General features: G+C 32.9%; 1 protein-coding gene across 1 annotated transcript in view; it reads left to right on the top strand.

Moving 5' to 3' along the window:
* The first annotated feature begins 676 nt into the window (after window positions 1–676).
* Window positions 677–12,496, top strand: part of LOC138310208 (chitin synthase chs-2-like) — a 39,212-nt gene continuing 27,392 nt past the window's right edge. The window contains exon 1 of the mRNA XM_069251326.1: window positions 677–1,458. Coding sequence (XP_069107427.1) covers window positions 859–1,458 — 600 coding nt within the window. The 5' untranslated portion in view covers window positions 677–858. The remainder of the gene's footprint in view (window positions 1,459–12,496) is intronic.

The following is a 12,496-nucleotide window of genomic DNA, read 5'->3' as shown; positions in this document are numbered from 1 at the left end:
TTTATTTGTATCACAAGCAGACGTATAAAGAGTAGTCCTTATCACAACATCGTATTCTAACTATTTCACAAAAACAATCGTGCAAAATCATGCCAAAATAATTTCTATTGTATCAAATATAAGTACTGCAATGGACGTGAATAATGTACTTTCACCTCAGTAGCATACAATCACATTTAATTCTCGAGTTAAATTTTAAGATTTGATGAATTATAGAAAAATTGGATATTGCCGCTCCCAAATGGACTCCAATGCAGCCTAATGTATGTCATGTCTATTTTACAATATCTGGCTATTTGTGACGAATATTTATGACATCATGAATCTATCATTGGCACTACCGCTTCGCTCAAGTTAGCTTGTGGCTGTTCTTTCTTGCTAATAATATATTCAATTTCAAGGGGAGATAATGGAAACAACTCAAAGCATTGAATCAATTCGTGTGATAACGGCAGACAATAAAAAGACTGGCGCATTAAGACATCCTTGCCAAACCCTTTCGCTATATTAAGTCCCACGTGGTCCATTGTCTTTGTATAAAGTCATATATCAGTATATGGATGTTAACAGGTAACGATCGTGAAACAAACACCTACTATTGATAAGACGGCGATAAGAAAACATTTAGTATCCATACTGAATCTTATCGATTAAATTGAACTACAGTACAAAGCCATATTTTACTTCCTGCACATTCTGTAATCGTCATAGCGCGGAGGGATATTTTTCGGGACTTTTTACATACCAACGACACTAGAGTGGTCGTCAGGAGGTTTTCGTTTCTTTTTTAAGACATTGATTATGTTCTTACTGGACGTCTTTTCATAGTCAACATGCATTTGGTTATCGATCATCAACATGAGCAGGTACAAATCTACTTCGCTTGTGTTTGATTCACAAAAAGCTGACATCAAATACACCAATGAGAGGCCGCCTGTGTCAGTAAAAGATAGAATTTCGAAACTTAATGAAGGGACAAATTACTTAGAAATTCTTAATCCACCAGCGGATGTTAGCGATGAAACGTGTGATAAAACAGAATATCAACAACAGATACAATCATCGTTAACGCTAACACCTTCGGCACCAGTACCATCGACTTCTCCTAAAATATCTCCTCTTCTGCCACCACCGTCACCACATCGCCCACCATCGCCTTCCCCACCACCTAATTACCAGTCTTCAAGTCTGCAATTGAATGAACAGTCTCCGCCGATTTCAACAGAGGATGATAAATCAAAACCGAAAATAGATGTGTTTTCAGAACTTGAGGTTCAGTCTCAATTTATGATGGGGTCTCGAGAAGAAGATACAATGGAATCGTCCAGTATTTCGACCACAGATGACCAACATCCGCTGGCTCAAAGTTCTCCTCGAGCAGGAAGACCAAATTTTGCATTGACCGGAAGTGTGAGATTCCCCGTTCAACCGGAGAGCAGAGTGTCCAAACTTTATGATGTGAGTATACTGATTTATCTTTCATTAATTTTGTATCATCAAATATTTTTGCGTCATTTCCTCGTTTAATGTTAACAGTAACCCTACTGACTACCTCTATGGCACAATAAAATCGGTTTATTGTATTAATAGAAGGCGTATATATGTTGTCGATTGTTCAATACCTGACAAGAAATAAAGATAAGGCTATTTGTTCAGCATTTTCATTATAACTTGCAACAAAGGACAAATCAGCTTGATAGGTTAACTAATTAAATTTGGAATTTATTTTAAACTTCTTACACTGAAACAATGAAAAAAACTTAGATATTTTCACTTGTAAGTATAAAAACAAAAATATTTGCCTAACCAGAATGTTATTTACATTTGTCATATAAGACAGAAAAGCCAATATTTCGAATACAAATTTCAAGCACATATACAATATTACCGACTACGAAATGTATAAATGGACGATACAGCACCGAATTTTTTGCTATTCATTGCAACTGCTTGAACCTTCAAAATATGTCGTAAAAATATGGGTGTTACCTATCACGCGATAACAGGTACTAGTCCTGAGACCTCCAACTGCGACATATCATCGGTAGCATAATTTATGTATGTTTTACAAGACTTTTTAGCTAGATTGTTTTCAAGCAGATTACATAGCAAGATTCCAGTGTGCTTTCAAATGTCTGCTTTACGCGGCGATTTTTCCTATGAGCATCTCTTGGCAACATAGATGCGATATCTTTGTTTACATTGTATACTTATTGTGACATAAAGAAGATAAAATACCTGATAAAACAGTAATAGACATATCTATCACTCTATGATATTCAGACACTGGTATAAGGGTCATTTTTGGACAATTTTTTGTCCACACGGTTGGAATAACTTCTTTGTCCCACAGACACTGGTATATATACATACATTACATTGTTCTATAAGAGTGTGCGTTGTACTTCGTAACTGTACGTTATGAACGAATCAATGCAAGTTCGAGCATGCCGTTACAAACTTTAGTCATTGTATATTGTACTTATTTTGTACTGGAAAACACATATACTTTTCCTCATATCAGACAAGAAAAATAACTTCATGGGAAGTGTTATTGCCATGTATATGTAGTATACATTGGAAGCTGTTATTAAGCTATGGTTATATACAATTACTAGTTCGTGTCAATTATAGACAATTACTTGTTTATGTTTATTATAGACAATTACTAGTTTATGTTAATTTTAGCTTGTAACTTGAATCTTACTCATCAGTCGAAGAGACAAGGTTTTGAAACTATTATCAGATAAAGTAAACACTGAATAATGTTACATGGGTAAACAAAACACTTTGGTACGAAAATACATTAATAGAACTTAAAAAACCAGTATTCTTCTAAATTTAAATATCGTATATCAGAAGTACGATTTCTAAATTATATTATGGAAATATTTTCGTTACTAAGTTTCAATCGTGACATGCGTAAAAATGGGACTTTGTTCCAGCTACATATCTGTTTTTTGTTTGTGTGCAGTAAATAAATCATACTGCACTATGTTTCCGATATCAATGGACAGTAAATCAATAGAAATCTGTTGTAGTAGCACACGTTTCGGGTGTTTTTATCTAAAATCTATAAAAATTAAACTTCCTGGATAAAATAATCAGCGGGTAGACACATTTCCTCCCCCTTCATTGTATTTATACAATGTGTTGGTAATGTACATTGTTATGTTAGCAAATAATTACAAATATAGATAATTGTAAATAATTTTGTGACATGATAATTGATCATGACATTAGATAGGCTATTAGTCGATGGGTATCAATTTACTCAATAATTGGCATTTACCTTCATTATCCTTAACAATATGTTTTAAAAGTTCTGTTGATCTTTACTGACGAAAAGGAACTAGTGCAGTATTTCTTTTTATTTTTCAATTTTTGTAAATATCAGATTTAATAAATCTGTTATTATCTTTACCTTACTCTTTCACATTTTATCAATTTAGCCATAACTGTGCCAATATAGGAAAACAAATGGAAGCAAAATGATAGTTCTTAAACAATATATTTTCCTACTGATCGATCAACAATATCATTACTGGGTTATACAACAGCACCATTAATTATCTATGATATATAATGAAATTGTATCTCACATTATTTCTATAAGTAAACAGAAATGAAGATATCACGTTTGTTTAAAGGAAAATAAATTTGGTAATATGTAGTTCCGTTTGAAACATATATATGTATATATCAAAGACATTATTATACTGAAAGGTATATGTTTGCAAATCAGGCGTTTCTTGTCATGATAAATATACCAAATGACTCGTAAATCAAGAAAAAGTGATTGTTCATATATAACTTTTATTGGATAGTGTCTTATCAGGCTTTCCTTATGCACAAGCAGTACACCCTCTTGCACCAACACATTTTATCGTGCCAAATTTACGACCTATTGATTTCAAAAATCACATATTTTATCTTTAGAAAACGAGGTAAGAGTTTCTTATCCTATTCAGAACGAGCAAAAGGCAAGTTTAAAGTTGACTCATGAAGTGGATAATTTCGATCTCACTACTTTAGGATATGGTTCTTTGTAACAGCGCATGTGTATGACAAGGTTTCTAGTTACAGTGTAGTAACAATAAATCACAGTCACGCGAACCAGGAAGATAAGTATCAATGTTAGGTGTAGCATGCGGACCTTATCTATTGTAAAACAGGTTAAGTCTAGGAACTATGTACGATAAGATAAAATAAAGTTACAGCTTCGGAATTATATCGGTTTTTCTTTACTGGAATAATACCAGAATGGTATCAGATATGTGTTTGGTTAACACGGAAGTTAAGGAATAAGCATAGGAATTTATCAAACAATCCCAAACCGCTGTTTTTACTTGGAACCTGAATTAATCAAACATAGGATGGTGCTATACTATTCTTACTGGGTGGGGTGGGAAAGGGGGTGGGGAATTTAACTAAATGGTTAGGTGATGATGGATATATACTATATATACAAACTATAACTCATTTAACATGACGTTAGAATTACACCTGGGATATGAATCAGTTTTTAATGAACAAGTTTTTAAATTGTTTCCATATCCTATTTCATTCTTTTTGATACCTTTGTAATTTATTGTATGAAATGAAAATCGAAATAAAATAAGTTTATATCAAATTAAACTTATGATAATAATACACATTGGCTGTGGTGTAGCAGCCATGTATATTATCATTAACATTTCTTGATTTAACTTAAAATGTGATCCAAACCGTTGACAATACGTCTTGACAGATAAAAATATATAGAAACAAAATTGAAGTTTTGGCTATTTTTATAATTTCTAGTTTCATAAACATAATATTACACTCATAACTACGTAAGCTCTTACAGAAATATAAGGCCTCTGGCACATGGTTGCAGCAATATTGCAGCAATATAGCGGCAATATTGCTGCAATACATACTTTTCGTATGCAAATGAGTTTGCCACACACACTTGCCGCACCATAGCCGCACACACTTGCCGCACCAAAGCAGCACACTCATTTGCCGCAACAAAGCCGCACATAGTTGTGGCACCATTGCCGTTAGCTTCCTGGTTTATATTTAAACAAGTACAAAGGTAGAAACAGAAAAGTTTGAAAAATCACAAGAGTCATTCTTTTGATTCTTGGTACTTGTAGTATGCAATGACATTTTGAATTTATTTGGTGATGAAATTGGTCTTAACCTTGACCAAGGAATACCTTGTAAGCATCAAATAAAAATTATTGTTCCGGGAAACATGAATAGAATAAAGATATATATACATGCACATTTAAGTGTTTGTGACATGAAATGACTATAAACCAATAAAAACAATTATATTGCTTAAATTTCACCAACAAACCTTATCAAATCCAATGACACTATCAGACTACATCCACTTGTAACTTATCATAAATCCAACGGAAGAAGTTTCCATTACCTCTGTCCTTCATACACCACAGCCTCTTGAATCAATGTTTGAATTGAAGGTCAGCTGATTTCAAACTTTAGCAAAGGATTATGGGAGTACCCAGAATACTTTGTTATACTGCGGCAATATAGCAGCAATATTGCGGCAACCTTCATAAAGTTTTCTTTGTAGGATGCTTCTAGTACAATTTGCGGCACTATTGCTGCACACAGGTTTTTAAAGAAAAGCACTAGTGCGGCAATAGTGCCAGAACTGTGCGGCTAGCCGCACTAACCTGCTCAATTGCTGCAACAACCTGCTGCACACAGATCAGTGTGCCGCAATATAGCTGCTATATTGCAGCAATATTGCTGCAAACTTAAGCTTTCTGTAAGGGAGGCCAAAAAGGAAATATATGTGAAGGGTTACATTGGCAAAAAAATAATGTCGGTCGGGAGGATTTTTTTTTAGTGTCTTCCACTCTAAAATAATGGCCGGAATCGGAGTCTGAGATCGAAATCCCGACTTTTAATTTTTTTTCATAGAAAAGTGGAAAAAAATAGGGTCAGGGGTGTGGGGGGGGGCTTAACTTTTAACAGACATATTTTTGGCCTTATATGGAATTCATTAAACTCGTGAAATAATTTGATAAGCCAAATTATTGAATTCGCTTAATATATTTCATATTGCATAGCTAACCACGTAAGATCGTTTTTATATACTTACTATGTAATTATAATGTATGTATACAGTAGTAATGTAAATAGATCAATTCATATATGCGAACAGCTGTATATTCATTGATTTGAATTTGAACATTTATCAATATATCACACGTTGTAATATTACAACAAAAATGTATATGAGAAACATATTTTAAGTATATAAAGATAATTAATTTAGGATGTTAAGAAGCATTTTGCTTTTTTTTAAGTTTAAAATCTAATTATATTCAAAAACTCCATATATATTACATAAGTGTCCTCTCACAGGAGGAGATTCATTTAACGAGCAAAGATTGTTTGCATTTGGCTTAATTTAGACCGATATCGGGTATACATATCGGGTATATTACCGGTAAATGTGGTAGTGACACTGAAATGACACTATGTATTCAACAGGAAATATGTGGTGATATGTCAGATAAGTTAAGATAAAGTAATATGATTCTGTGTATCGTTATGGATTGATCGCTGGACAGCATGACTAAGATACAGAACTAAAACATTCTTAGGTGATCCTGTTTCATTTATATCACACTGTCTAACACTTATATATATGTGCCTTTATGGTAATACATTGAACGACGTTGAATCCTCATTTACAGCGCAAATATGACTAGGAGTTTCAAGGTAAATATTTTTATTTCAACATTTCGATGACGTTCCCGGGTATACAAATACGCTCCAGATACGAAATCCTCTCTAGCAGTCACCTAATATAAAAATATATTACATGCACTTAAATACCATCTTTGGCTTGCATTTTTGTAAAATCATGACTTTTTTGGGGTCAGGTTCGCGTGTCGTATCACCATGATAATTTGTAAGCTTCAATTTGACACCAAAGAAAATGGTGTGCAAGTATATAATATTAAGTCTTTATTACTTCATAAAATTACGAAGTCATAGTTAGGATTCCGAATGCAGTACAATAGACTTATGGCTTTTAGATCGGGTACGCGAGGGGAAACAACGCAATAAGCTATCAATTAAATTTATGTGCATATTTCATAATTAGAAAATAGGGTGGATTATACATAAATTTTTTTATAGTATTTTGAGCAAAATTTTATGTTAATATGTTTGTTTGTACGGACACTAGTGTAACAATAGGATGCTGGAACTCTGAAGTATGGTCGTTTTAACAAACTCATGTGTTTTATCTAGGTTTTATGAATAGATAGTAAGAGGGCAAATGTGTCGGCGTTTGAATTTTCCAAGGGAAAAGGAAGTATAGTAATATTTGTATCATTGTAACAGGAAATAACTTAGATATTACTTGAATGTGGAAACAGGTCGATTAATCAACCGTTTTAAATATACGAGGGGATATGACAACGGAAAATATATTTTTTCTTTTATATAAATATTTCATCATCTTTTTGTGGCAAAGAAACTCGAAAATAAATTCACATTTTTCCTTTTAAAAAAACCCAAAATTGAATAATAATATTAATAATTTCTACACTGTTTTTGTGCTATGTATTTGACAAAAAAAATAACCGCATAGCATTGTAACATAGTAATATGACCGAACCTGTTGTCTAATGTAACCAGTGTTTCATATTTGTTTAGTGATAAAACACCCCATACGGCTAGGACAAAGTTGAGCACGTTAAGACGGTCACTGGTTGCTACTAAAGCACATACATTAAACAAAGGATGTTCATAAATACACAAGAACAACTGATAGGATAAATATAACTTCATAGTATATTTTCATAATCCTGTACACATATACACATATGTAGATCTGCGATGATAATAGTTTGCGTTCTGTCGGTACTTAAGTACAACGAAGTATACCAAGATTTACTTGCTCAGCGTAGTTTACCTTAAATTTAATTTATTTAATCTGAAATATGTATTTCGTTTTTCATTTCATAACTAGCAATGATTCTGTCGACAAGTTTTGTTATATCATTTTAGTACAGTTAAATATCATAAGATTTATTTACTTACCATAGTTTACGCGTTGTTTTGATCTGAAATATGTATTCCGTTAATTTACTATGTTATGTCATTTTAGTACAGTTAAATATTATACAAATATTTCATGGGTTACTGTGCTCTAGTTCATAATATTTAACCCGAGGTGATGGTAATCAACAAATGTTATATTGCACGAGGCCAAAGGCCGAGTGCAATATAACATTTGTTGATTACCATCACCGAGGGGTAAATATTATGTACTAGAGCACAGTAACCATGGAATATTTGTTTTATTACATAATCACCAGTTTTTCAGTTGAATATTATTTTTTAAAAACGAATACGACAATCACTTAACAAAACCATCAACACCGTGCCGTACGGAAGAAAAACCTTAATATTCTATTGAAGGTTGACGTATAGCCCACGTACGTCACGTTGTAACTCCGTTTTGGATGTCTTATTGTATGCTTTCACATTATTAGACCTGCTTGCAGCCTTTTGATCTAATACATTCATCGTGTCCGTCCTTTACTCGAGGCCAAAGGCCGAGTGCAATATAACATTTGTTGATTACCATCACCGAGGGGTAAATATTATGAACTAGAGCACAGTAACCATGGAATATTTGTTTTATTACATAATCACCAGTTTTTCAGTTGAATATTATTTTTTAAAAACGAATACGACAATCACTTAACAAAACCATCAACACCGTGCCGTACGGAAAAGAAACCTTAATATTAATGAAAGGCTTCGGCCTGGTGATAAGGTCTGCCGTTGAGCTTGGTAATATTTATCGTCCCTCGATTTTATGGTCCACCTTATCAGTTGCTAAATGTAATTTTATTTCCTACAATGATATATAGTGGACAGTTAAGAGTATAACGGCGCCTTGGCGACCACTAGAGTGAAATTTTACAAACACGGAAAATAAAATACATATATATATATGTATCTAGATAAGGTGAAATCAAAACACTTGAATTACTATGTGTTTTAGTTATCTAATTAAAATGCATTATTCCCACTTCGTTTTATACAGGATATTACAACATTGTGTTAATTACATGCACGTGCGAATTACATATAACAAAATAGTTATCTGTATAATGTTAAACAAAACAACAATTTAATAACAAAATCAATTACTAATTAGCCTTGGCTACAGGATATGAAATCCCATAAATTATAAAATAGCCGACAATAAGAAACATTGTCTTTTCGTTTTACCTTCAATTTTGATGTAAAAGAAAATATTGCCGAGGTATATTTTGACTAAAGGATCAGACATTAGCTTTTTCCGTAATACGAATGCATTTCTTTTTCAGTATTAATATTTGTTTGTTTTTTCCGTGCCTCATTTATGTAGTATGTCCAGCTTAAACATCTCCGTACCATATACATACATGTTGCTCTATCTATTCCGAGTACGCAAACTTAAAAGGATATGCATATTGAAATCGTGAACATTGGTGGAAGCAGGGAAGATAACGATGTTTGCATAAATAAAATAAATAACATACCGAGTCTTTTTGTCTCCCCACACTTTTGTTTTCAAATGTCATTTTCCTCAATATTAACCGTCGTAAATTTAGCTTTTATTGTCCCTCGTGACATTGGTTAATACGTAACAGCTTATATTTGAACTGTCTGTGCTTGGGTTAGATTTGATATCGGGTCCGGTCACCTATCGGTCCTGACGACTGTGCTCTTGATTAAAGTAATTATAGACAGCCATGTTGATATGACATTTAAATCGACAAATGAGATATTTTATCTAATAGATGAATAACAGCGGATAATTAGATTTACTGTGGATACTAGTATTCGGTAAGTTGATTTAATTTGGATTAATATTCATTTTTCTTATTTTCTTTTCTTTTTTATCATCTAACTTCCTTACATGGTTTGTTTCGAAATCCGTACTACATCTATCATTTACAATATTTAATACAACGTTTATAATAAATTCATGGCGCCTATTGTCATTGGTTTAGTTATCTGCAAAAGAAATATGATGGAGTTATATGAAATCTTTCCAAATTGTTAAATATAGATATAAAATCATTTCTAATATCCTCGTGGATATATTAATGTAAAGCTTTTAATAAGGCTTAACACGAGTATAAATACATTTCTTATTTTTATTCCGTGTTATTATTGACACGAGAAGAAAATTCAGATATCAAGAATGATGTCATTAAATTTCAAAAATAAATATGAAAGAAAACAGCATCGTTAAAGTGTAAGCTACGACCAAATTTATTGTTTCATGTTATGAATATCCTAATTATGTCAAAATAATGTGATCCAACACCCACTTTTTGTACAAACTGCTGTTGAATTCATGCATGCCGACATCATACTTTTTAAAATTGATTCAAATATTATAAATAAATTGTATGTCCGTACGGGGATATAACCGAATGTACTGTTAGGTCTACTGCACCTAAGACGGACATAAACCTTAACATGGCGGACAGTAGATGGCAATGCGGACAGTAGATGGCAATGTGCAATAAACATGTACCCCATTTGTAACACCTCTTCTCGATAGTCAGAAACTGGTAATATATAAGATATTGATATTAAATTTGAACGTCTGAAAACATATCTTTTATTTTGATATTACAGAGTTATCTGCCTTTCTAGACAGGTACTGATTATGACATCATATATTTCAGAGGCACGACGTATGTTTTGATCACAAAATATTACCATTACAATAAAAAACCTATAACCGCAAAGAAAGTAACTGTGTAATATGCACGAACGGAATATACTGAATTGAGGCAAGTGCAAGGCTAGAATGACTTCCAATTCAAACGCATCATAAAAAGATGCATTCGAGTCCGCTTTGTAGACGGCAGGTAATTTGTGCCCTAAAATCGAGACATTAATGGCCGATTATAGTCCCCAAAAAGATATACTTCATACTAACTGATAAGAATATCTTCCTATCAGAATTCGCTACAGAAAGAACGACACTTTCAACTAACCGTCACAGGTCTCGTCTGTAACGGTTTGACAAAACTGTAATGGTTGCCAGGTACTGATAGCTGGTCGATTATTTTCCGAGTACTCCGGCTTTCCTCCACCAACAAACCTGACACGTCCTCATATGACCTTTGCTGTCAATAGGACGCTGAACTAATAAAAACCAAAACCAAATGGTGATGCCTTTAGCAATTACCAGCATAAACCTTATCCCAGGATTCAACAGGGAATTAAAATATGAAAGGTTATTTATTGACCGATCGCCAGTTGTAATATAGCCACGCATCGTGCTCTCAAACGCACGTGTATCTATTTAATGTCGAAGCAAACAATAAATACTGCACAGTCACGTGGCAATCCGTCAATTTAGACATTGAGTTTCAAAATATTTGTAAGATGAGAATAATATAAATAATTTCGCACATTCCTCCAGTTTGAAATTGTAACTTTTTGAAAGAATAATCTTGTTTTCATTTTCAACATAAGTAAATCAGTCAAAAATTACTCGTCTCTTAAATAGCAAGGAAGACGGGCTACTTATATATATATTTTTAATCTTGATATTCTCTAGTTACCAAGCTAAACATCACGTTATGTCAGGAATACAAGCTTGCTGTTGTATGATTTGGCCCTTTCATTATAAATCAAACTGGCATACACTTCAGACAGTGAAGGGTTACACCCGAAGTCATAAAGTTTACCAGCAATATAATGTTAAGTACTATTAACGTTTGTTTAGCTTACATCGCTTATTGATGTCTGGTAGATTTAAAGAATAGAGGTCGTGTCAGTAGAGCATGAACAAGTATCCGTGATATAAATTAAGGTTATATTATGAAGTGGAGAAGGAAATCTGTGCAGGTAAATATGAAACGGTTTCCATCGCAAAATTCTTCTTTCATATCTTTTATGTTTTATAAGTATATGGTTAAGGACGAACTCCCTTAAAACGTCAAAATTTTCTTGTATTAAAATTTTTTTCTCATATAGATTTTTTGAAATAGAAGTTCATACCATGAAAATGAAAAGAAAACATGTCCGTGTGCTCGTTTTTGAGCTATTGTCACTCAAAGGTACCTTGTTGGCAAGATATTGGATTTTATGGGAATATTGCCGTTTTGACCTCATACACAAGAGATTAAAGCTATAATTTACTAAAGAGGTGTTTGATATGTATGGATGTTTGAAGAATTTATTTTCCATTAGTCTTCTTTAAAAATATATCAGTTTTGATTCATAAGACTAATATTTTTTGTTAGAATAACAACATATGCTACCCCTACCCCTTAATTATGAGCTACAAAATGCACCATTTTTGCCAAATTTAACCCTTTATAGAAAACTTTCTGTTATTAAACTTTTGTTAATACTTAGCATATCGACAGGAAAAAGGTAGTTTTTTCTAAATTAGGCAGAAAAATGGGGAGTCCGTGTGCTTACTTTTTTG

Source organism: Argopecten irradians, chromosome 16 (assembly GCF_041381155.1).
Source record: "Argopecten irradians isolate NY chromosome 16, Ai_NY, whole genome shotgun sequence".
Classification (NCBI taxonomy): Eukaryota; Metazoa; Mollusca; class Bivalvia; order Pectinida; family Pectinidae; genus Argopecten; species Argopecten irradians.
Note: the sequence above shows the minus strand (reverse complement) of the source record. Positions and strands in the feature narration are given on the sequence as shown.